The following is a 26439-nucleotide window of genomic DNA, read 5'->3' on the forward strand; positions in this document are numbered from 1 at the left end:
GACTGCGTGTATTGGTTCCTGACTTCCCTGAACAGTTGCATATCACGGGGGCTCTTCGATGCTATTGCAGTTCGCCACAGGATGTTTTTGTGCTGGTCGAGGGCAGTCAGGTCTGGAGTGAACCAAGGGCTATATCTGTTCTTGGTTCTGCATTTTTTGAACGGAGCGTGCTTGTCTAATATGGTGAGGAAGTAACTTTTAAAGAATGACCAGGCATCCTCAACTGACGGGATGAGGTCAATATCCTTCCAGGATACCCGGGCCAGGTCGATTAGAAAGGCCTGCTCGCAGAAGTGTTTCAGGGAGCGTTTGACAGTGATGAGGGGTGGTCGTTTGACCGTGGACCCGTGGCGGATACAGGCAATGAGGCAGTGATCGCTGAGATCTTGATTGAAGACAGCAGAGGTGTATTTGGAGGGCAAGTTGGTCAGGATAATGTCTATTAGGGTGCCCATGTTTACGGATTTAGGGTTGTACCTGGTGGGTTCCTTGATGATTTGTGTGAGATTGAGGGCATCAAGCTTAGATTGTAGGACTGCCGGGGTGTTAAGCATATCCCAGTTTAGGTCAGCTAACAGAACAAACTCTGAAGCTAGATGGGGAGCGATCAATTCACAGATGGTGTCCAGGGCACAGCTGGGAGCTGAGGGGGGTCGGTAGCAGGCGGCAACAGTGAGAGACTTATTTCTGGAGAGATTAATTTTTTAAATTAGAAGTTCGAACTGTTTGGGCATAGACTTGGAAAGTATGACAGAACTTTGCAGGCTATCTCTGCAGTAGATTGCAACTCCTCCCCCTTTGGCAGTTCTATCTTGACGGAAAGTGTTATAGTTGGGTATGGAAATCTCAGAATTTTTGGTGGCCTTCCTAAGCCAGGATTCAGACACGGCAAGGACATCAGGGTTGGCAGAGTGTGCTAAAGTGTTGAGTAAGGCAAACTTGGGGAGGAGGCTTCTGATGTTGACATGCATGAGGCCAAGGCTTTTTCGATCACAGAAGTAAACAAATGAGGGTGACTGGGGACATGCAGGGCCTGGGTTTAACTCCACATCACCCGAGGAACAGAGGAGTAGTAGGATGAGGGTGCGGCTAAAGGCTATCAAAACTGGTCGCCTAGAGCGTTGGGGACAAGGAATAAAAGGAGCAGATTTATGGGCGTGGTAGAATAGATTCTGGGCATAATGTGCAGACCAGGGTATGGTGGGGCACGGGTACAGCGGAGGCAAGCCCAGGCACTGGGTGATGATAAGAGAGGTTGTATCTCTGGACATGCTGGTCTCAATGGGTGAGGTCACCGCATGTGTGGGGGGTGGGACAAAGGAGGTATCAGAGGTACGGAGAGTGGAACTACGGGGTCCATTGCAAACCAAAACAATGATAACTAGCCTGAACAACAGTATGTAAGGCATATTGATATTAGAGAGAGACATACAATAAGGCATAAAGTGATTGCAGGTCATGATTGGGAGAGCTAGCTAAAACAGCAGGTGAAATAACAGCAGCTAGTCAGCTAACACAGCAACAGAAGGTAAAAATGGCGACGACTGGGCAGAGAGGGTCGGATTAACTACACACAGATCCTGAGTTAAGGCACAGAGCCGACAGATAAAACACAAATAAACAGAATGGAGTACCGTGAATTATTGGACAGTCAAGCAGGCATCAGCTATGTAGCCAAGTGATCATAGTGTCCAGGGGGCAGCCGTAGATGGGAGTAGTGAGGCCTCCACTAAGCTAGCACGCGTTTAAAGTTAGTAGCCCGGGGGGGTGGTCTGCTCAGACGGAGGGGGTCTGCTCAGACGGAGGCCGGTTGAGGGCACGTCTGCAAACCAGACGTGGTCGTGTCGACAGAGAATCCAAGCTGGATAGCGATGGCGAAAGAGAGGTTGTGAATTGTAGAATTGTGTTTGCTAACTGGTGCTAGCTTCCTGGCTGCGCTAGCTGCAAGATAAGCTAGCAGTTAGCAGACCGGGGCAGGCAAGTTAGCCTTTGGGGGACGTCGCGATGGGGGGGGGGGGGGGGGGGGGGTGTCTGTTTTTGCCTCTTCGTGCGGTGACGTCGATAGACCAGTCAGTGGAATTAGTAGGGTTCCAGGTAGCTCTAGGTAGCTAACAGGCCTAGTAGGTTAGCAGAATGGGCCTTCAGCGGGCGTCACGCCTGAGGGGCCTGTTGGAGTCCCCGGGCAGATTATGTCGGTATTCCAGTCGTAGAGGATAGGCGGGGTTCCGTGCTCCGTACCGGCAGTAAATGGGTCCGGGTCTTGTAGCCCAGGAGTGGGCTTCAGTGGTAGCACAGGAGCCCTAGCTTCAGGCTAATTAGCTTCAGGCTAATTGGTGCCTGCTCCGGTGCCTGCTCCGGGATGGAGACGCTAGCCAGGAGTGGTCACCCGGGATTGTGGTTAGCTAGTTGCGAAGATCCAGATGAAAATGTTCAGAGTTTGCGGTAGGAATCCGGGGATATGGAGAGAAATAGGTCCGTTATGCTCTGGTTTTAGTCACGTTGTTCGAACTAGCGAGAGCTTTCCGAGCTAAAGGTTAGCTGATGACCGCTAGCAATGGTTTGCTAACTGATAGCTGGTAGGCAGTTAGCTGGCTATCTTCAGTAGATGGATTCCAGATCAGAAGTAAATAGAAATACTTTAGAAAAAAGCAGATCCACGCCACATTGGGTGAGGCGGGTTGCAGTTGAGTATTTAGAAGTTAAGGTTTAAGAAAGTATTTTTAAAAGATATGCGAAGAAAAAGATGTAAAAAGATATATACAAGGGACACGGGACACGACAGGACAAAGACGTCTACACTGCTACGCCGTCTTGGAAGTTTTCTATAACAAAGTCTGATTCAAGAGCAATGTGTTGGTGTGTCTTTTAAAAATTCTGGCCATGCATTAGCCAAGTAGCCTATGGAGGTTTTTGCCCTCATGCTTTTGCATTAATCACATACAGTACCAGTCAAAAATTTGGACACGCCTGCTCATTCAAGTTTTTTTTTTTTTTACTATATTGTAGAATAATAGTAAAGACAAAACTACGAAATAACACATTTGGAATCATATAGTAACCCCCAAAAAAAGTTTAAACAAATACAAATTAATTTTATATTTGAGATTCTTCAAAGTAGCCACCCTTTGCCTTGACAGCTTTTTCAATAGTAACATGAAGGATGCTTTTTCAATAGTCTTGAAGGAGTTCCCACACATGCTGAGCACTTGTTGGCTGCTTTTCCTTCACTCTGCAGTCCAACTCATCCCAAACTATCTCAATTGGGTTGAGGTCAGGTGATTGTGGAGGCCAGGTCATCTGATGCAGCACTCCATCACTCTTTGTTAAATAGCCCTTACACATCCTGGAGGTGTGTTTTGGGTCATTGTCCGGTTGAAAAAACAAATTATATCCCCACTAAGCGCAAACCAGATGGGATGGCGTATCATTGCAGAATGCTAGCCATGCTGGTTAAGTGGGCCTTGAACTCAAAATCAGGCAGTGTCACCAGCAAAGCACCCCCACACCGTCTCCTCCAAGCTTCACAGTGGGAACCACACATGCAGAGATCATCGATTCACCTAATCTGCGTCTCACAAAGACACAGCGGTTGGAACCAAAAATCTCAAATTTGGATTCATCAGACCAAAGGACAGATTTCCACCGGTCTAATGTCCATTGCTCGTGTTTATTTGGCCCAAGCAAGTCTCTTCTTATTGGTATCCTTTATTAGTGGTTTCTTTTCAGCAATTCAACCATGAAGGCCTGATTCATGCAGTCTCCTCTGAACAGTTGATGTTGAGATGTGTCTGTTACTTGAACTCCGTGAAACATTTGAGCTGCAATTTATGAGGCTGGCAACTCTAATGAACCTCTGCAGCAGAGGTAACTCTGGGTCTTCCTTTCCTGTGGCGGTCCTCATGAGAGTCAGTTTCATTATAGCCCTTGATGGTTTTTGCAACTGCACATGTAGAAACTTTAAAAGTTCTTGACATTTTCCACATTGACTGACCTTCATGTCTTAAAGTAACGCACTGTCATTTCTCTTTGCTTAGTTGAGCTGTTCTAGCCATAATATGGATTTGGTGTTTTACCAAATAGGGTTATGTTCTGTATACCACCCCTACCTTGTCACAACACAACTGATTGGCTCTAACGCATTAAGGAAAGAAATTCCACAAATTAACTTAAGGCACACCTGTTAATTGAAACGCATTCCAGGTGACTACCTCATGAAGCTGGTTGAGAGAATGCCAAGAGTGTGCAAAGGGTGGCTACTTATATATTTGAGAATCTTCTATACACTGCTCAAAAAAATCAAGGGAACACTTAAACAACACAATGTAACTCCAAGTCAATCACACTTCTGTGAAATCAAACTGTCCACTTAGGAAGCAACACTGATTGACAATAAATTGCACATGCTGTTGTGCAAATGGAATAGACAAAAGGTGGAAATGATAGGCAAAATGCACATTTGTGGCCAGCTGGAGGTCATTTTGCAGGGCTCTGGCAGTGCTCCTCCTAATCCTCCTTGCACAAAGGCGGAGGTAGCGGTCCTGCTGCTGGGTTGTTGCCCTCCTACGGCCTCCTCCATGTCTCCTGATGTACTGGCCTGTCTCCTGGTAGCGCCTCCATGCTCTGGACACTACGCTGACAGACACAGCAAACCTTCTTGCCACAGCTCGCATTGATGTGCCATCCTGGATGAGCTGCACTACCTGAGCCACTTGTGTGGGTTGTAGACTCCGTCTCATGCTACCACTAGAGTGAAAGCACCGCCAGCATTCAAAAGTGACCAAAACATCAGCCAGGAAGCATAGGAACTGAGAAGTGGTCTGTGGTCACCACCTGCAGAATCACTCCTTTATTGGGGGTGTCTTGCTAATTGCCTATAATTTCCACCTTTTGTCTATTCCATTTGCACAACAGCATGTGAAATGTATTGTCAATCAGTGTTGCTTCCTAAGTGGACAGTTTGATTTCACAGAAGTGTGATTGACTTGGAGTTACATTGTGTTGTTTAAGTGTTCCCTTGATTTTTTTGAGCAGTGTATATATAATAATTATTTTTTTTAAACACTTTTGGTTACTACATGATTCCATGTGTATTATTTCATAGTTTTGATGTCTTCACTATTATTCTACGATGTAGAAAATAGTAAAAATAAAGAAAAACCCTGGAATGAGTATGTGTCCAAACTTGACTGGTACAGTACCTCCATACTTCGTTTCACGTGTTCAAGTATCCATCCCCATTTTTAAAGAGCATGTCTCTTCCAATTACCAAATACATGGTCCGCCAACATATTTACAATTATTCAGTCCTATATAGCCATATCAACAGCAAATTTATCTTGTGACTCGCACATACAATTTATAGGAGCCTAATATAAAAAATATAAAAAAAGCTCTGGAGAAGTGTCAATGTGATACGTAAAGATATTTAGGCTTACATGTTAAGGCTGGGCGATGTATTGAATTAATTCGATACATTTGAATGTATATTTTAGGTCGATGTTCCAAATACCCGTATCGCAAAAATCAAGATTTTAGCCACAGACTTGTGCTAGCTGTCTAGTCTGGTTTACAAAAATGTGCAATGAGCATAAAAATACACATTCATAAGGATTTTGTAAATCATTATCATTCTGAGAAATATGTGTCTCCTTATCCAGGTAGGCCACTTGATTACAATATCTAAATAAGTTAACAGGCTGTGTTGTCCAACAGTTGGAGACGGACAGGAGGGTGTATTCATAACAGTTCAACTGTTCTACCTTGTTAGCAAAGCAAATAAATCAAAATTGGTGGGACTTAAAATATAAAGATTAGCTGGCTACTCACTAGCACGTGGGGCTTGAGAGACCCGTGTTCATTTTCTATAATACCTGCTACAAGAAGTTAGTCATTACTAGTGGAGGTGCATTGTGCATGGTTCTGGTTAAATTTGTAACAAAATGGCATTTTCATAGACTTGAAAGCCAAATCAATGACTATTGCAAAAAAGCAGGTTATACTAAAAAATTTAATTATTAATGGGTCTTATGGTTGTGGAAGGCTTAAAATAAATTGTAAAAGTATACCTAGGCTAATTATATCATTCCTGGCTCTTTGAAATGCAGTGTATTGATCTTTAAATTGTGCAACAATGCTTATTTTTTATTTTTTTAAACGATACATAGCGTAAGTTAAAGAAAATGGAGATGATTTTTAGGCCATATGGCCCAGCCCTACTACATGTTGAAGCCAACTAGAACATTGTGGACTGCAAACATGCCAACCATATTAAGCAAATCTGGATGCATTTCACTGTTATTATTATTTGTTACTGTATGCCATTTAATAAACAGTATCAATCCATGTCCTAGGTCGAGAACATTCCGTGCCCTCCAGTCGAATTAGAGTTGATGATAACAAAGACCCTCAATAACCTACACAACTTGAGACAAATCGCATGCAGTATTTAGCCTCGGTGAACATTTATTGTCCAATGAGTGGTCAAGCCCTTCACACATACAATTTATTTATTCATTCATCAAAATCGACCTTTCGCGTCACTGCCAGCTATTGCGCCCATGATTCCCGCTGTGATAATAGCAGAAATATTTCCGACAACCATTTGACAGCGCTGTACTGCTGCGCTACGATTGCGTTAGGTTTTTTAAAATAAATCCCTCAAATTTCACAAGGGAGACACAGCTAGTGCCAGTTTAGCCAGCATATCCACATTTCACCAAACATGGTGTAAGACTAAAGCCATTAGCAGAGCCCCAGAGGCACTTTACACTAAGGCAGATGGACACATACGCACAGATTCCTTTTCCCTCATGGACAGACACACATAGTGCGCTGTCAGGCTAATAAGTACCATAAAGGGGATACCATTATCCTCTGTAGACTTACTACATATAATAGAGATCTGTACAAGACATCCTTCTTTCCGTCTGGCGTCTCGTCAAGTTTTCGCCGAATGAAGAATCCTCCCAGTTTACGTATCAATGTGCTGAAAGAAACAAGCAAGCCCAGTCGTTCACTGAAACAATACAGTCTAATAAGAAAACTAAACCAATCCCGCATCTGGATGGCATATTTCAAAACAACTAATGGCTAGGCTAGCTCAATAACTCCCACATTGCACAGGTGACTTGAAATACATTTTCTTCCAAGTGCAGATCTAGGTTCAGTTTCTCCTACCTTGATTTTAACCTCATTCATTATCAGACCTGAGATCAGCTTTCACCAGGTAGTGCTAGACAGTTAGGCACAGATCTAGGATCAGTTTACCTGTCCCAAATCATTAGGCGAAGGGGACGGGGCGGACCAAGCTCAGCAAAACCGATCTAGATCAGCATCTAGATGGGTCTTCTTCCAGTTGGCTCACCTGAATATGGGGATGTTGAGGTTGTTGCCGGCGGCGATGTGGGGAGCCTTGATGTTGTGGCAGAAGAGGATAAAGGTGATGAGCAGGTAGTCGATGTGAGACTTGTGCACGGGCAGGAAGACAAGGGGAGCGTTGTACTGCAAAACACAGAAGGAAAAACCCCCACACAATTTAGGCCATGGTTAAAGAGCATGGTGTTCACCCATAAAATTGATTATTTTATTCAATAGAGAACTGCATCTGAAAAACAGTAGTCCAGACCCTGGGTCTCTACCATATATACAGTGTACTCAGAACCCTTTCCTTTCCCCCACATTTTGTTATGTTACAGCCTTATTCTAAAATGTATTAAATACATTTCTCAATCTACAGACAATACCCTATAATGACAAAACGAAGAAAAAAAACAAGTTTATAGAAATGTTTGCTAATTTATTAAAAACAAAAATACCTTTTACAAAAGTATTCAGACCCTTTACTATGAGACAAGAAATTGAACTCGGGTACATCCTGTATCCATCTATCATCCTTGAGATGTTTCTACTTGGAGTCCACCTGTGGTCAATTCAATTGATTGGATATGATTTGGAAAGGCACACACCTGTCTATATAAGGTCCCACAGTTGACAGTGCATGTCAGAGCAAAAACCAAGTCATGACAAAGGAATTGTCCGTAGAGCTCATAGACAGGATTGTGTCGAGGCAGAGATCTGGGGAAGGGTACCAACACTTTCTGCAGCATTGAAGGTCCCCAAAAACACAGTGGGCCCCATCATTCTTAAATGGAAGAAATTTGGCACCACCAAGACTTCCTAGAGCTGGCCGCCCAGCCAAACTGAGCAATCAGGGGATAAGGGCCTTGGTCAGGGAGGTGACCAAGAACCTATGGATCACTGACAGAGCTCCTCTGTGGAGACGGGATAACCTTCCAGAAGGACAACCATCTCTGCAGCACTCCACCAATCAGGCCTTTATGGTAGAGTGGCCAGACAGAAGCCAGCAGGCAGCTGTAGACTCAGACTATGAGAAACAAAATTTTCTGGTCTGACGAAACCAAGAGGCACACCTGGAGGAAAACTGGCACCATCCCTACAGTGAAGCATGGTGGTGGCAGCATCTTGCTGTGGGGATGTTTTTCACCAGCAGGGACTGGGAGTCTAGTCAGGGAAAGATGGGAAAGATGGATGGAGCAAAGTACAGAACGATACTTGATGAATATCTGCTCCAGAGCAGTCAGAACCTCAGACCTGGGCGAAGGTGCACCTTCCAACAGAACAACAACCCTAAGCACACAGCCAAGACAACGCAGGAGTGGCTTCGGGACAAGTCTCTGAATGTCCTTGTGGCCCAGCCAGAGCCCGGACTTGAGCCAGATCTAACATCTCTGGAGAGACCTGAAAATAGCTGTGCAGCGACGCTCTCCATCCAACCTGACAGAGCTTGAGAGGATCTGCACAGAAGACAGGGATAAACTCCCCAAATACAGGTGTGCCAAGTTTTTAGTGTCATACCCAAGAAGACTCGAGGCAGTAATCGCTGCCAAAGATGCTTCAACAACGTACTGAGTAAAGGGTCTGAATACCTATGTAAACGTGATACCTATTTTTGTTGTTTCATAAATTTGCAAACATTTCTAAAAACCTGTTTTTGCTTTGTCATTACGGGGCTTTGTGTGTAGATTTACAAGGGAAAAAAACAACTTAATACATTTTAGAACGGCTGTAATGTAACAAAATGTGGAAAACGTCAAGGGGTTTCAATACTTTCCTTAAGCATTGTTCATACACACAAATATAAACTTAAAGTGTTGGTCCCATGTTTCATGAGCTGAAATAAAAGATCCCAGACATTTTCCATCTGCAAAGAAAGCTTATTTTTTTCAAATTTTGTGCAAAAATTTGTTTAGATCCCTATTAGTGAGGAGTTTAGCATTTGTCGAGATAATCCATCCACCTGACAGGTGTGGCATATCAAGAAGCTGATAAAACAGCATGATCATTACATTATTGCACCTTGTGCTGAGGGTAATAAAAGGCCACTAAAATGTGCAGTTATCACAATGCCACGTCTCAAGTTTTGCAAGAGAATTCAGGGTTCATTTCTCTACCATAAGCCACCTCTGTCATTTTAGAGAATTTGGCAGTACGTCCAACCGGCCTCACAACGTGTAACCACGCCAACCCAGGACCTCCACATGCGGCTTCTTCACCTGTGGGATAGTCTGAGGGGGGGGGGGGGGGGGGGGTGAGGAGTATTACTGTCTGTAATAAAGCCCTTGTAGGGCAAAACTCATTCTGATTGGCTGGGCCTGGCTCCCAAGTGGGTGGGCCTATGCCGAGTCATTTGGGCCTTCATTAATATAGGCTAATTTCCTTATATGAATTGTAACTCAGCAAAATCTTGCGTTTATATTTTTGTTCAGTATATAGCGAACAGACTGAATATCCATATATACCCTCCCCGAAAAAAGTAAAATAAATCTGTTCCAGTTTGCATTGTGAATTTTGTGAGTCTCCCCCTTTAAAATTGCCATAGAAACAGCCCCTCAACATTGATTGACCGGGGTTAGAGGAATAGAAAGCCACGGATCTGGAGATTATAATGACAAGGGTGTCAATATAACATTGATTGACCCAAAGCGTGGAAACGCCTAATGTTATCACCTCCCAATGCTGAAATATGGAAGAAATACAACCAAGAGTAGGGCGATCTCAACTAGCAACGGTCACAACAAACTGACATTATTATTTAATCAACACTATTAAGTACAAGCACATTAAAGGTTGTACTATTGTAGAGAACAATCTATTGATTATTTGTATGCGATTCATAATGACAAAGGCTGAAGAAAACTAGGTTTAGACATTAATTTAGTAGCACCCTCTTGAATTTACCCATACTTCACTACATGTTAGAGCAGTGAGTGAACGCCCTATAAAAAGAAGGGTAAGTTCAGGATGTTAGACGTTTCCTAATCCTGGAAGTAGTCAACAGTATTGGCCAGGAGACATTATAATCCATGGTTTGGTTCTTTAAAAACAGCCACAACAAACCTCAGCTAACTCCAGCCATCAATAGCTAACAATCAATGGATGTGATATGGGCAATCAATGATGGTTCAAGGTGGTAAAGGTTGTGTAAACGTCATCTTAGTTTTAGCTGTCTTGACATAAGACTGACGTAGCTTTATCAACAACCAAAAAAGACGGTTAAGGTAACATTGCGGAAGCTCTGTCCCCGGGGTAGACAGTCCTGGTCAATCATGGGACCCTTTCTAAGGTTTATATGGTTTAATGAAGCAAGACATTTATATGCTGCAGTAGTTTATGTGTTGGGGGGCTAGGGTCAGTTGGTTATATCTGGAGTACTTCTCCTGTCTTATCCGGTGTCCTGTGTGAATTTAAGTATGCTCTCTCTAAATCTCTCCTTCTCTCTCTCGGAGGACCTGAGCCCTAGGACCATGCGCCAGGACTACTGGGCATGATGACTCCTTGCTGTCCCCAGTCCACCTGGCCTTGCTGCTGTTCCAGTTTCAACTGTTCTGCCTGCGGCTATGGAACCCTGACCTGTCCACCGGATGTGCTACCTGTCCCAGACCTGCTGTTGTCAACTCTCTAGAGACCACAGGAGCAGTAGAGATACTCTTAATGATCGGCTATGAGAAGCCAACTGACATTTACTCCTGATTATTATTTGTGAACATTTGAACATCTTGGTCATGCTCTGTTATAAATCTCCACCCGGCACAGCCAGAAGAGGACTGGCCACCCCTCATAGCCTGGTTCCTCTCTAGGTTTCTTCCTAGGTTTTGGCCTTTCTAGGGAGTTTTTCCTAACCGCCGTGCTTCTACACCTGCATTGCTTGCTGTTTGGGGTTTTAGGCTGGGTTTCTGTACAGCACTTCGAGATATTAGCTGATGTACGAAGGGCTATATAAAATAAACTTTGATATAATTCCATGAACCATACAGTCAACACACGCCAACATTTGAGGTAAACAACTCAAAATTCCATAGTGTACCTTTAAATAACAAATGTTACAGATTATGCATAAAATGTTAATCAAAAAGTTATTTACATATTCTAAAACATGAAGACATTCTTCACGCTGGCGCAACAGTATCATGCCAGCAGTATAAAGTGTTAGCGGTGATTCTAACCTCCGTAGCAGCTTTCTTCACCATCTCCAGCTGGCCTTTGTGGATCTGGATGCTCCAGAAGAAGCCATTGAAGAGCTTGAGAAGCGCCCATCCCGTCAACCTGAAAGACAAAAACGTACAAGTATGGCTCCTTCAGTGGCATTGTCACTGCCAGTGGTGTTTTTTGTTTTGTTTTTTTAGTTGAGCAACTTTCGTTGTAACAGGGACAAAACGGCATGCTTTGGTCTTCCTCATTTGAGCACTGCTTACATGGATTAGAACTAGCATTTGAGGATTGATACAAATCTGTGTTATCTGATTGGCAGCAATATCCATAGACAAAACCATACATTTGCACAGACTTATCAAGGACATTGTGATTCCTCAACCACGACATCGCCCATTTTCAATTATTTCAAAAGGCCGGTGGGAACCCTGCCAGCGCCAAAGAACATTACATTAAGTGATTTGAGAGTAGAGGACTCGCTGAAAGGTGCTGTACCTGATGAAGGCTGGTGAGATGTTGGCCACCATCTCTTGCAGGAACCCTCTGGCTTTCCGCCTCACCTTGCTGACCGCTTTATGTTCCACCCCAGCCTCGGTGGCCGCAGGATCCAACTCAGTGGCCACCTCCACAATTGCACTCTCCACCCTGGGACAGACAAGTACTGTCAGAGACAAGCATTCTTCTGATTCTTCTTCTACTGGAAAATCAAAAGCTAATGGAGTTTTGAAAGGCATTATACTTAGAGTTTCTAGGGAGCTATGCTCACGTTATGACAGTTTCAAGGGTACCGTTCATGGGAAATTACTGTTACAAACGCACTGCTAAACTCATGAGAGTTGTCTGCTTTGTTTCTTTGGCTGTGCACCAATACATGATCTCCTTTCCGTCACAACTTCTGATATAAATACATTAGAGATGAAACCAAGGGCTGGTTTGTCTTCAAGTCTATGAAGTCAGTTCAAAAGGAGATGAGGAAGTAATTTACTAAATAATCATGGTACATCATTGTCTCTTCTTCCAAATCCCTGCTGGTTCCCTTCAGCCTTCCCTCCCTCTGTGTCTCTCTGTGATACCTGCTGTTGTTGAGTACATTGTCCACCACGTTGCGGGCGAACATGTCCTTCTGGACGTCCCTCTCCAGAACAAACAGCACATAGCTGAGCCTGCGGGCCAGCCAGCCCCGATGTCTGCAAGACCACAGGGAATACTCTTGTCACATACAAGGTAACCACAACAGTCAGAGTGCACCCAATCACAAGTATATACTATTAACATAGTTACCGTGGCCTTACAGAAACACATTTTTAAAATGATTACATTGTTACAGCTGTAGTCCACCAAAGCACAGGAGCAACTTGGGTGGAATTGAAATGTTTATATTATCTTGAACAGTAATATGGTTAGTGAAACGCGTGTCATTATTTTTAAAAAGAGCAATTTCTACTTAGTCATTTTACAACCCTACCACCACCACCAAAATCCACCTGTCATAAGACTCATCTTGTCAAATGGACAAGTTAGTGTTTTGTTGACATGAACATATATATGCATTTGTCCTGTTGTTTTGTAAGGCACAAGGGAGCCATCGCCGACTTTGGGACCACTGAGCTCAGTCACCGGATAGGAGTGGCTGGTGTCCGTTGACAGTCAATTATTCATCCTTTAGGTTTCCACTGTTTCACAGGGACACCCTGAGCTTCATAGACAAGTGGTGAGTACATGTTCTTTGAAGTACAGTACGAAGCCAGCATATCTACTACACTGTACCAGGTTTCAAACCTGCGCGCTTGAAATACGTTGAATGTTGGCACAACATGTTGAACAGCGTTTGAATACACAGCCACGTGAAAAAGGTCTATTAAAGAGAGACGATCACTATGGGCTCTCCGACCAATGACTTAAGTGCTGTGGTGGGCTTACCTGGTGTGTGTCTCATTGATGTAAATCACGTTGCGCAGTCCTAGAGAAGGAATGCTCGAGTTAAAGAGTCTCGCCTGGAAGAAAACAGAGGAGCTCTGTCAAGTAAATCTATTGCAAGCTGGGACACAGAAACGTATGCATAAGTTAATGCCCTGGGGTTCTAAGAAATCGAATATCACCAAGTGGTTCTACCTAAAATGGAGGATGGAGCAGATAGGGGAGAATCATCCATAGAATCTATTTAGTGCAATATTTTTCCGTCCTCCAGGTGGAATTAATTAGTCCCTTCCTGTTTCAGTCTTTTTCTTCTGTTTGTTGTAATGAATATGTAGGCACCAAACAGAAGAAAACCTGAAATGACTCTTTTCGCGTCACAAAATATCCTGCCCTAATGAACACAACCAAGCAAAACCTGGGATCACCAGGCTGGGGTTTGAGTAACCCAACGGCTAGACTGGAGTAAACTAGACCACGGCTCGGCTCACCTGACTTTGCGGCGTGCAAGAATGGCAGCAGCGGCCCACGAATGGTCTCTTTCTGTTCAGCAAGCCCTCCTTCCACGTGCTGGTCACACAGCGCAGGACAGACGGACTGGAACTGCGGTCCTGGACACAGACACTTCAGTTTGCGCCATTGTTCAAAACACAAAAGAATCCCATATAGGAAATAGATAGATTTTTGCGCCGTGTTGGTCTTTCACACCCACACTAAAATTCTCAACCAACAGCAATTCTCCTGACTATCAGTGGTCAAGTCTTTCTTAGTGTTTCCTCTACCATTACTGAGCAAGACAGTCCTCCCTAAATTAGCACCAACCCACCTAAAATAAAAATCCCAGCAACTAAAAAAAAACAAAAACACGGGGAACCACATCACTACGTCATCGTTCAATCCCATCTTACTGAGTCATCGTTAGGCTGCTTCCAGCGGCTGCCTCCCTGGTCGGCTCCATTGACCTGGAGCAGGCTGTCTGGCCCAATCGTGACGGCCACTTCCATCTCCTCCCTTTATATCACACACCAGCTAGGAATCTGCGGGATCGAGAGAGACAATCACAGATCAACACAAATGCCATCAATAGAGGTCCCCACAGCCATGACCGAGCTCCAAGCCATACGGCGCTTACATACCTAACAGAGCAGGCCAAACAATTGAGGGGGTTTGGACTGGGGTGACAGATGATAGAATTTGGGTTGTGTCAAATTAAAAATGTCAATTTCAGAGTAGTTATTTTTTTGTTAAATTGCGTAGCTAGCAAGGGACGGTTTTCTGGACCTCGCATGATCATGGCAGAGTTTGAAACAAATCCCCACTGGATTGAGACAAAATGTAATGATATAATTCTGCCAGGGGAGGCATAAGTCAACATTGAATTGAGGAGATTTTTGGGACAGCCTTTGGGACATCTACCATTATCATTGCACACTGCAGAAAGTTGCAGGAAATACAAGTCACTGATGCATTCTGTTCATGTCGTATGATAAACTTGGGCAAATAAATGCAAATAAGTTGAATACATTTAATTGATTTCCTGCTAAGTTTTTTTAAATATAATTGTTGAATTCCGTTTTACTGTCTGATTTCTGCGATTCCGTCTGCATCGTAGATTTTATAGGGCCCTAGAGTTGGGACTGGGAATGACAAAATTGGGTGTGTGTGACCTCTCCAGCTACTCAAAATAGATCATGGGGCATCACCACTGGCACGTGGCAAAAATAGTGGAGATATTTTTTTCCCAGCCCGAGTTCTTTCCTTCACGTCCTTCATGACCTACGTATGTATTACCACCAGAAACCAATTTGCTGACCTGTGGGCGAGAGCTTTTTTCCACCTTCGGTGTCAGGTTATAGGCTACCCAGGCTCTGGCCACTGAACACAGCCCCCCCCCCCCCTCCCCAAATGATGCAGACACAAATACACGCAGACCCACACACACACACGTAAAAATACACACAGATAAACTCATGTATAAACTAATAAGTTAACCTCTATATAGATTCATACATTCACATAACCGCGCATGTTGCCTTCCGAGTCAAATTTACTTTCCAAGCTATAGCATACAATATTTTACATACAGCAGAATTTTAAAGGACCAAAGAGTTTAGGTTTGCTTTGCTCTTTTTTGCCATGGGAGAGAAAAAAAAAGTGATACTGGTATCGTCCCAGCCCTAGTAAGCACAACCGAGCTGGCTGGTTGAGTCGAGGGGGAAACAGGGCATTTGGAGTGTTCACACCATCTCAGAGGGATATTTGAGGCAGAAGTGTGCCACCAGCCCGAACCGCCCCGTCCACCCAAGACACCTCAAATTAAAAATCAGCATAACTGCAAAGAATTCCAGTATACCTAGCCCATCCTTAAAGTTTACGTGAAAGATGGAAAATGTATGGCATTTAAGGTAGCTGGGCAGGTTGAGCCTGCTCTGTGGTCGACCAGTTAAGGCATTCAAAAACACATCTAATAGCCTTACATAGGTGCTACACTGTTTGAAAGTTATTTTACCTGCTACGCTGAAGCACAACTTTGTCAGTGTGAGCAGAGCACTATCAACCAGGCCTAGGCATTCGAAGTATTCAGACCCCTTTACTTTTTCCATCTTGTTACATTACAGCCTTATTCTAAAAAGGATTTAAAAAATAATCCTCAAATCTACAGACAATACCCCATAAAGACAAAACGAAAACAGGTTAAGAAATGTATTCAATTAAAACAGAAATACTTTGACATAAATATTCAGATCCTTTGCTATAGGACTAGAAATTGAGATTGCACAAATTGGAGTCTACCTGTGGTTAAAATCAATTCATTGGACATGATTTGGAAAGGCACACACCTGTCTATACAAGGTCACACACTTGACAGTGCATGTCAGAGAAACACCATGGCATGAGGTTGAAGGAATTGTCCGTAGAGCTCCAAGACAGGATTGTGTCGAAGCACATCTGGGGAAGGGTACCAAAAAATTTCTTTAGCATTGAAGGTCCCAAGAAGACAGTGGCCTCCATTCGTAAATGGAAGTTTGGAACCACCGAGACTCTTCCTAGAGCTGGCCGCCCAGCCAACCTGAGCAATCAGGGGAGAAGGGCCTTGGTCAGGAAGGTGCCCAAGAACTCGATGGTTAGTCTGACAGAGTTCCAGAGTTGTGTAGAGACGGGAGAACCTTCCAGAAGGACAACCATCTATACAGTACTTCACCAATAAGGCCTTTTATGGTAGAAAATCAAATAAAATTTTATTTGTCACATACACATGGTTAGCAGATGTTGTGTTTTTTTTTTTTTTTTTTTTTTTTTTTTTTAGGGGTTAGCAGATGTTAATGCGAGTGTAGCGAAATGCTTGTGCTTCTAGTTCCGACAATGCAGTAATAACCAACAAGTAATCTAACCTAACAATTCCACAACTACTACCTTATACACACAAGTGTAAAGGGATAAAGAATGTGTACATAAAGATATATGAATGAGTAATGGTACAGAACGGCATAGACAGGATGCAGTAGATGGTATAGAGTACAGTAAATACACATATGAGATGAGTAATGTAGGGTATATAAACATAAAGTGGCACAGTTTAAAGTGGCTAGTGATACATGTATTACATAAAGATGGCAAGTTGCAGTAGATGATATGGAGTACAGTATATACATATGAGATGAGTAATGTAGGGTATGTAAACATTATATTAAGTGGCATTGTTTAAAGTGGCTAGTGGTACATTTTTAAATAATTTCCAACAATTCCCATTATTAAAGTGGCTGGAGTTGAGTCAGTATGTTGGCAGCGGCCACTAAATGTTAATGGTGGCTGTTTAACAGTCTGATGGCCTTGAGATAGAAGCTGTTTTTCAGTCTCTCGGTCCCTGCTTTGATGCACCTGTACTGACCTCGCCTTCTGGATGATAGCGGGGTGAACAGGCAGTGGCTCGGGTGGGTGTTGTCCTTGATGATCTTTATGGCCTTCCTGTGACATCGGGTGGTGTAAGTGTTCTGGAGGGCAGGTAGTTTGCCCCCGGTGATGCGTTGTGCAGACCTCACTACCCTCTGGAGAGCCTTACGGTTGTGGGCGGAGCAGTTGCCGTACCAGGCGGTGATACAGCCCGACAGGATGCTCTCGATTGTGCATCTGTAGAAGTTTGTGAGTGCTTTTGGTGACAAGCCGAATTTCTTCAGCCTCCTGAGGTTGAAGAGGCGCTGCTGCGCCTTCTTCACAACACTGTTTGTGGGTGGACCAATTCAGTTTGTCCGTGATGTGTACACCAAGGAACTTAAAACTTTCCACCTTCTCCACTACTGTCCCGTCAATGTGGATAGGGGGATGCTCCCTCTGCTGTTTCCTGAAGTCCACAATCATCTCCTTTGTTTTGTTGATGTTGAGTGTGAGGTTATTTTCCTGACACCACACTCCGAGGGCCCTCGCCTCCTCCCTGTAGGCCGTCTCGTCGTTGTTGGTAATCAAGCCTACCACTGTAGTGTCGTCCGCAAACTTGATGATTGAGTTGGAGGCGTGCATGGCCACGCAGTCGTGGGTGAACAGGGAGTACAGGAGAGGGCTCAGAACGCACCCTTGTGGGGCCCCAGTGTTGAGGATCAGCGGGGTGGAGATGTTGTTACCTACCCTCACCACCTGGGGGGCGGCCCGTCAGGAAGTCCAGGACCCAGTTGCACAGGGCGGGGTCGAGACCCAGGGTCTCAAGCTTGATGACGAGTTGAGGGTACTATGGTGTTGAATGCTGAGCTGTAGTCGATGAACAGCATTCTCACATAGGTATTTCTCTTGTCCAGATGGGTTAGGGCAGTGTGGTTGCGATTGCGTCGTCTGTGGACCTATTGGGTCGGTAAGCAAATTGGAGTGGGTCTAGGGTGTCAGGTAGGGTGGAGGTGATATGGTCCTTAACTAGTCTCTCAAAGCACTTCATGATGACGGAAGTGAGTGCTACGGGGCGGTAGTCGTTTAGCTCAGTTACCTTAGCTTTCTTGGGAACAGGAACAATGATGGCCCTCTTGAAGCATGTGGGAACAGCAGGCTGGGATAAGGATTGATTGAATATGTCCTTAAACACACCAGCCAGCTGGTCTGCGCATGCTCTGAAGACGCGGCTGGGAATGCCGTCTGGGCCTGCAGCCTTGCGAGGGTTAACACGTTTAAATGTTTTACTCACCTCGGCTGCAGTGAAGGAGAGCCCGCAGGTTTTGGTAGCGGGCCGTGTCAGTGGTACTGTATTGTCCTCAAAGCGAGCAAAAAAGTTATTTAGTCTGTCTGGGAGCAAGACATCCTGGTCCGCGACGGGGCTGGTTTTCTTTTTGTAACCCGTGATTGACTGTAGACCCTGCCACATACCTCTTGTGTCTGAGCTGTTTAATTGCGACTCTACTTTGTCTATACTGGCACTTAGCTTGTTTGATTGCCTTGGAGGGAATAGCTACACTGTTTGTATTCGGTCATGTTTACGGTCACCTTGCCCTGGTTAAAAGCAGTGGTTCGCGCCTTCAGTTTCACGCGAATGCTGTGGACACGACATTGTAAATGCACTTTCTAATGAACTCGCTCACCGAATCAGCGTATTCGTCAATATTGTTGTTGGACGCAATGCGGAACACATCCCAATCCACGTGATCGAAGCAGTCTTGAAGAGTGGAATCAGATTGGTCGGACCAGCGTTGAACAGACCTGAGCGCGGGAGCTTGCTGTTTTAGTTTCTGTTTGTAGGCTGGAAGCAACAAAATGGAGTCGTGGTCAGCTTTTCCGAAAGGAGGGTGGGGGAGGGCCTTATATGCGTCGCGGAATTTAGTATAATAATGATCCAAGGTTTTACCAGCCCTGGTAGCACAATCGATATGCTGATAACAAAACTCCCTATATTCTTTCAGATTAACCTTGTTAAAATCCCCAGCTACGATGAATGCAGCCTCAGGGTGTGTGGTTTCCAGTTTACAAAGAGCCAGATAAAGTTCGTTCAGGGCCATCGATGTGTCTGCTTGGGGGGGGAAATATACGGCTGTGATTATAATCGAAGAGAATTCCCTTGGTAGAAAATGCGGTCGACATTTGATTGTGAGGAGTTCTAGATCAGGTGAACAGAATGACTTGAGTTCCTGTATGTTGTTATGATCACACCACGTCTCGTTAATCATAAGGCATACACCCCCGCCCCTCTTCTTACCAGAAAGATGTTTGTTTCTGTCGGCGCGATGCGTGAAGAAACAAGCTGGCTGCACCGACTCCGTTAGCGTCTCGAGTGAGCTATGTTTCTGTGAAGCAAAGAACGTTACAGTCTCTGAAGTCTCTCTGGAATGTTAACCTTGCTCGGATTTCATCAACCTTGTTGTCAAGAGACTGGACATTGGCGAGTAGTATGCTAGGGAGTGGAGCGCGATGTGCCCGTCCCCGAAGCCTGACCAGAAGACCGCTTCGTTTGCCCCTTTTACGGCGTAGTTGTTTAGGGTCGCCGGCTGGGATCAGATCTATTGTACTGGGTGGAAGGCAAAACACAGGATCCGCTTCGGGAGAGTCATATTCCTGGTTGTAATGATGGTAAGTTGACGTTGCTCTTATATTCAGTAGTTCCTCCCGACTGTATGTAATGAAACCTAAGATTACCTGGGGTACCAATGTAAGAAATAACACATAAAAAAAACTAAATACTGCAGTTTCCTAGGAACGCGAAGCGAGGCGGCCATCTCTGTCGGCGCCGGAAGTAGGTAGAGTGGCCAAAAGAAAGCCACTCTTCAGTAAGAGACACGACAGCCCGCTTGGAGTTTGCCAAAAGGCACCTAAAGGACTCTCAGGCGATGAGAAACAAGACTTTCTGGTCTGATGAAACCAAGATTAAAATCTTTGGCCTGAATGCCAAGCGTCACATCTAGAGGAAACCTGGCACCATCCTTATGGTGGAGCATGGTGGTGGCAGCATCTTTCTGTGGGGATGTTTTTTGGTGGCAGGGACTGGGAGACCAGTCAGGACAGAGAGATCCTTGATGAAAACCTGCTCCAGAGCGCTCAGGACCTCAGACTTGGGCAAAGGTTTACCTTCCACAAGAACTACAAACCTAAGCACACAGCCAAGACAGCGCAGGAGTGGCTTCGGGACAAGTCTTTGAATGTCCTTGTGGCCCAGCCAGAGCCCAGACTTGAACCCAATCAAACATCTGTGCAGCGACGCTCCCCATCTAACGTGACAGAGCTTGAGAGGATCTGCAGAGAAGAATCTGAGAAACTCCCCAAATACAGGTGTGCCAAGCTTGTAGTGTCATACCCAAAAATATGCAAGGCTGTAATAGCTGCCAAAAGTGCTTCAACAAAGTACTGAGTAAAGGGTCTTAATACTTACGTAAATTTAAAAAAAATGTATTAAAACTGTTTATGCTTTGTTATTACGGGCTATTGTGTGTAGATTGAGGGGGATTTTTTCACCACATCCATTTTAGAATAAGGCTGTAACGTAACAAAATATAGAAAGTCAAGGGGTCTGAATACTTTCCGAATGCACTGTACATCCTTTTGATCCCGGGGATGAGCTGTGTGTCGAAATGTTAAACAAAAACCTTAAGGTAATTTTACGCTACAGCAGCGCAGGCCTCTCGCGGAGCCGGCATGCTCACACCCAGGTTTCATTTAAACGAATAGGAGTCTCAAAACTGAAGAACCATTTTTCACATTTTCAGGCAAGTGACTTATCGCAACCCCCCCCCCCCCCCCAAAAAAAATACTGCTGGCTTGTCTGATGGGCAAGTGCCTTTCAGACTAATGCCAATCCCTGGATAGCTCAACACGTTTACCGGTTAAACGTCCATAAAGCATCTGCACGCCAATTATCAACCACCATGTTTTGTTTTTATCAAAGCATATATTTGGCCTAATGGCACGAGCTGCTGGGTTTGGGCCACGAGAGAAAAATGCAAGCAGACATTGATTCAGTTTTGAGCTGATGAAAATACAACAGAACAAACCATGTCTCACACTAGACAAAGACCTCCAATCACCACGGGGTGTGTGAGAACAGGAATGGAGAAGCAGCGACAGGGGCCAGAGCCTGGGTGTGTGTGTGTGTGTGTGTGTGTAAAGTAGCACCTGCGCCTGATTGTTTAGCTATCGGGAATAGGGGTCCCGACACTCCGTATTTATGGAGGGGCATGGCAGAGGCAGGGTCCACCAAAGCCACAGGGTTGTGTGTTGTGCTTGTGTGCACACATGTGGAGCTGCTGCTCTATGTTCTTGAACAACACTGACTAAGATAGACTATCTAGGCTAGGCCCATCATCAAGTTATTATAATGTTCGAGCCCTGAATGCGAATTAGCTGAAAGCCGTGGTATCAGACCATATACCACGAGTACGACAATACACGTATTTTTACTGTTCTAATTATGTTGTTAACCAGATTATAATATCAATAAAGGCACCTCGGGGGTTTGTGATATATGGCCAATATCACGATTAAGGGCTGTAACCAAGCACTATGCAGTGCACTGTACATAGTAACAGCCTTGGTATATTGGCCATGTACCACACCCCTGCATGCCTTATTGCTAAATATTGCCTAGCCATTAGTGATGAAAAAATAAAAACACAGTTACATATATCGATACTTTGACTCCAAGTATCGATTTGCAAAAATCTATACTTGGTAGCATTAGCTAGTGCTAGTCGACTGTATCCGCACCAAAAAGCCACTATTTTTCATCGTATAGCTTGTTCTCCAAATTCTAGCGCTGAGCGAGTCACTAACTTTTATAAATGTTTTGGTTATGGTTATGGTTATTAAACAACGTTGGTTCCATTTAGTTCATTTTTTGGGGAGCCCAACATGCCATTCCTGTAGAGAAATCAAATAATTCACGAGAGAAATGAAGTCAAGGACTATGTGGGACGCTGGGCTAAAGGGAGTTGTTTTCATTAAGCAAATATTCAACCCGGTCAGCGCAGAAACGTAGCAATTAACTACTAAGACCCTAATCCATAGTGCCCGTTCTTTCCGGCTCGGATAGAGAAGTATACACTTTCACGTACTTTCACGCAAACCCACATCACCATAAAACACCATCTCAAAACTAGTTCCACTACGTGAACAGAAAAGGCTTCCACTCTTAATGTACAGGTGATGGGTTATGTGAAGGGCAAAAAAACACACCACCCGTTCATTCTGCAGAACAGCAATGTTGGCCTATACACCTACAGGATGGAGCTGTTGACAATTGATGGCTTATTGGAGAGTGTTGTCTACTCATTTGAAGTATATTTGCCATTGTAAAAGCAACTTGAATTGTCCTAATGGGCCTCGCTTTGTAGCCATGTTTTTACTGGTCAAACCACAACTGAGCAAGCCAAATAAAACCTTTTGATTGTACCTAATCTGACACTAGCACCTGTATTTCAGACTCTGAAAAGTTGTATTTCCCGGGATACCGTTGTATATTCCCACAGATTTTAAAGGAATGATGGACCATTTATGGTTATTTAGGGGCGTTTCACAATGCAAATAGTCAAGGCTGCACAGGTATTGATCAATGGTTATCTCCTACCAGTGTGCGTATGACAATCGTAGGATTGTTTGATATATCACACTTTTTCTATGCGTACGAACACTGAACTCCATTCATCAGTAGTAATTTAAAATAGTTTGTTGGCAATATTAATTCATGAGGTCCCTAGTTTTTTGTATGGGCTACGTCTCAAGCCACCACATCCACCTATGTCGGCCTTCCGCATCAGCAGTGTAAAGCGGCAGAGTTCCAGCGGTTTGTCAGACTAGGAAACATCCCAAAAATTGGTCTTCTTACGAAAACGTCTGCAGCCTCCGAACAGGTTTAGCCCACCCACGCTGTCCCGTTTTGTTCTACAACCCCCACAAGTGTTTCGACTCATCTGAAGGTAACCCTGTACCAGTTTAGAAAAGGGAAGTAGATCAGCAGTTTGTAACATTAAAAAAAGGGGGATACATTTATATATTTGCTAAGCTCTCTAAGAAAGCTAATATCCTCTCTAGGCTAGGGGGCGGTATTCACACATCCGGATGAAAAGAGTGCCCAAAGTAAACTGCCTGCTACTCAGGCCCAGAAGCTAGGATATGCATATTATTAGTAGATTTGGACAGAAAACTCTGAAGTTTCTAAAACCGTTTGAATGAGGTCACTCTTTTCAATGGGTTTTCTATGGGGATCCAGATTTCTAAGGCACTTGCAGTTCCTATCGCTTCCACTGGATGTCAACAGTCTTTAGAAATTGGTTGATGTTTTTCCCTTTGTGTAATGAAGAAGTAGGGCTGTTCAGAACGAGGGTCGAGTCTAGTGTACTGTTTGTTAGGGGCGCACGACCTGAAAGCTCGCTCCACTTTGTTTTTATCCACTATTGAACGCAGTTCGTCTTAAATTTTATCGATTATTTATGTTAAAAAATACCTAAAGTTGTATTAGGAAAGTTGTTTGAAATGTTTGGACAAAGATTACAGGTAACTTATTAGATATTTTGTAGTCATGTTGCGTGAGTTGGAACCGGTGTTTTTCTGGATCAAACTCGTCAAATAAATGGACATTTTGGATATATAACGATGGAATTAATCGAACAAAAGGACCATTTGTGATGTTTATGGGACATATTGGAGTGCCAACAGAAGAAGCTCGTCAAAGGTAAGGCATGAATTATATCATTTATTTCTGAGTTGTGTCGCGCCTGGCGGGATGAAATATGATTGTCTGTGTTTGTTTGATGGGGTACTGTCCTCAGATAGCAGCATGGTTTGCTTTCGCCGTAAAGCCTTTTTGAAATCTGACACGGTAGCTGAATTAACAAGAATTAAAAGTTTAATTTGGTTTATTGCACTTGTGATTGTTAAAAGTAAAAAAATTCAATTTTTTTTATTTGAATTTGGCGCTCTGCCATTTCACCAGATGTTGTTAAATCGATCCCGTTCACGGGATTTGATCCCTAAGAAGTTAACTTTTTAGGGATAGGGGGCAGCATTTTCACTTTTGGATGAATTGGTGCCCAAATTGAACAGCCTCCTACTCTGTCCCAGATGATAATATATGCATATTATTATTACTATAGGATAGAAAACACTGACGTTTCTAAAACTGTTTGAATTATGTCTGTGAGTATAACAGAACTCATATAGCAGGCAAACTTCCAAACAGGAAGTGAGAATTCTGAAAAGGGTCGATGTGAAAGTCATCGCCTATTCAATTCCCTGTAATTTATGGATCTGTTTGCACTTCATACGCCTTCCACTAGATGTCAACAGTCAGTAAAACGTGGAATGAAGCCTCTAGTGTGATGTGGGGCCGGATGGGAGGTGTTTCAGTCACTGGTCTGGCAGATTGCCAGTTCCTGGTCACGTGCGCTAGTCATGGAATGGCAATGTGTGCCATTACTTATACAGACATGAAGAAATGCTCCGGTTGGGACGTTATTGGATATATATGATAACAACATCCTGAAGATTGATTCTCTACTAAGTTTGACCAATTTATTCGACTTGTAATATAACTTTTTGAAGTTTGTCTTCACTTGCGCCAGTGTTTGGACACGTGTACTACACATGCTAGCTAAAGTTGCTAATTTGACATAAGTAATGGACATTATCGAACAAAAAAATGATTAATTGTGGAAATCGGATTCCTGGCATTGCATTCTGATGAAGATAATCAAAGGTAAGGGAATATTTATGATGTAATTTCGTATTTCTGTTGACTCCAACATGGCGGAGAAATGTTATTTATATTTGAGCGCCGTCTCAGATTATTGCATGGTGTGCTTTTTACTAAGGTTTTTTTATTTTTTATCTGACAGCGGTTGCATTAAGAACTAGTGTATCTTTAATTATATGTAAAACATGTATCTTTCAAAGTTTATGATGAGTATTTCTGTTATTTGACGTGGCTCTCTGTAATTACTCCAGATATCTTGGAGGCATTTCTGAACATGGCGCCAATGTAAACCGAGATGTTGATATAAATATGCACATTATCGAACAAAACATAAATGTATTGTGTAACATGATGTCATATGAGTGTCATCTGATGAAGATTATCAAAGGTTAGTGATTAGTTTACAAAAGTAGAAATAGTTACTATTTCTGCTTTTGTGTGACTATCTTTGGCTGGAAAAATGGCTGTGTTTTTTGGATTTGGTGGTTGCCCAGCCCGGCGGAGATACAATCTTCGGCAAAATCATTCGCAAGGAGATTCCTGCAAAAATATTATTTGAAGATGATGTTGTATCCCAAGACTGAACATTAGCGAGTAATATACTCAGAAGCGATTGTGTGTGCGCCTAAGTTGGACTAGAAGACCACTCCGAGTACCTCTCCTCCACCGGCGTTGTTTAGGGTCGGCTTCTGGAATCAGTTTAATTGCCCTGGTGGTTGTGTTTTCGCTGTAAAACATTTTAGAAATCGGACACGATGGGTAGATTAACAAGATGTTTATATTTCATTTGCTGTATTGGACTTGTTAATGTGTGAAAGTGAAATATTTCAACAACAAAAAAAATTGTATTTCACGCGCTGCCTTTTCAGCGGAATGTTGGGGGGGGGGGGGGGGGGGGGGTCCGCTAGCGGAACGTGTGTCCTAGAAAGGTTAAATCAATTCCATACATTAACTTGGTAAAATCTTCCCACAGCTTAGATTTTTAGGGGTTAAAGGAATGGAAAATAAAGTCAAATAAAAACTATGCAAAATATACCCAATGTGGACCTGACAGAGACAATAGAATATTTTGTGAAATGAATGTTCACCATTTTGGGCTTTGGAACTTCCATTAAAAAGCAAAAAAATAAAAAAATAAATAAATTTAATGTAATTATTTCATAATGTTTTTAAAAAGTTAAATGTTTTATCTAAACCGAAACCTGTGATAATTTCTATAGAATCGAACCGATCTAAAAAGAAAAAAAAGCACTAAGCATCTTTTTTAAATGGTGAACTAACATGTTTTTTTAGAACTTTTATCTCCATGACTCGTCTCTCTGCAGTGAGCAAATTGCAATATCTATAGAACCGTGAGAATGTTTTATAAT

General features: G+C 43.5%; 1 protein-coding gene across 1 annotated transcript in view; it reads right to left on the reverse strand.

Annotated features, from left to right (window-relative positions):
• Positions 1 to 26439, reverse strand: part of gpam (glycerol-3-phosphate acyltransferase, mitochondrial) — a 54751-nt gene that overhangs the window by 21415 nt on the left and 6897 nt on the right. The window contains exons 2-9 of the mRNA XM_055876502.1: positions 14331 to 14459; positions 13914 to 14033; positions 13429 to 13502; positions 12582 to 12695; positions 12004 to 12153; positions 11523 to 11622; positions 7364 to 7500; positions 6886 to 6985 (exon numbers count right to left, since the gene is read on the reverse strand). Of these exons, the coding sequence (XP_055732477.1) occupies positions 6886 to 6985; positions 7364 to 7500; positions 11523 to 11622; positions 12004 to 12153; positions 12582 to 12695; positions 13429 to 13502; positions 13914 to 14033; positions 14331 to 14426 (891 nt within the window). The 5' untranslated portion in view covers positions 14427 to 14459. The remainder of the gene's footprint in view (positions 1 to 6885; positions 6986 to 7363; positions 7501 to 11522; positions 11623 to 12003; positions 12154 to 12581; positions 12696 to 13428; positions 13503 to 13913; positions 14034 to 14330; positions 14460 to 26439) is intronic.

Source organism: Salvelinus fontinalis, chromosome 1, assembly GCF_029448725.1.
Source record: "Salvelinus fontinalis isolate EN_2023a chromosome 1, ASM2944872v1, whole genome shotgun sequence".
Lineage (NCBI taxonomy): Eukaryota > Metazoa > Chordata > Actinopteri > Salmoniformes > Salmonidae > Salvelinus > Salvelinus fontinalis.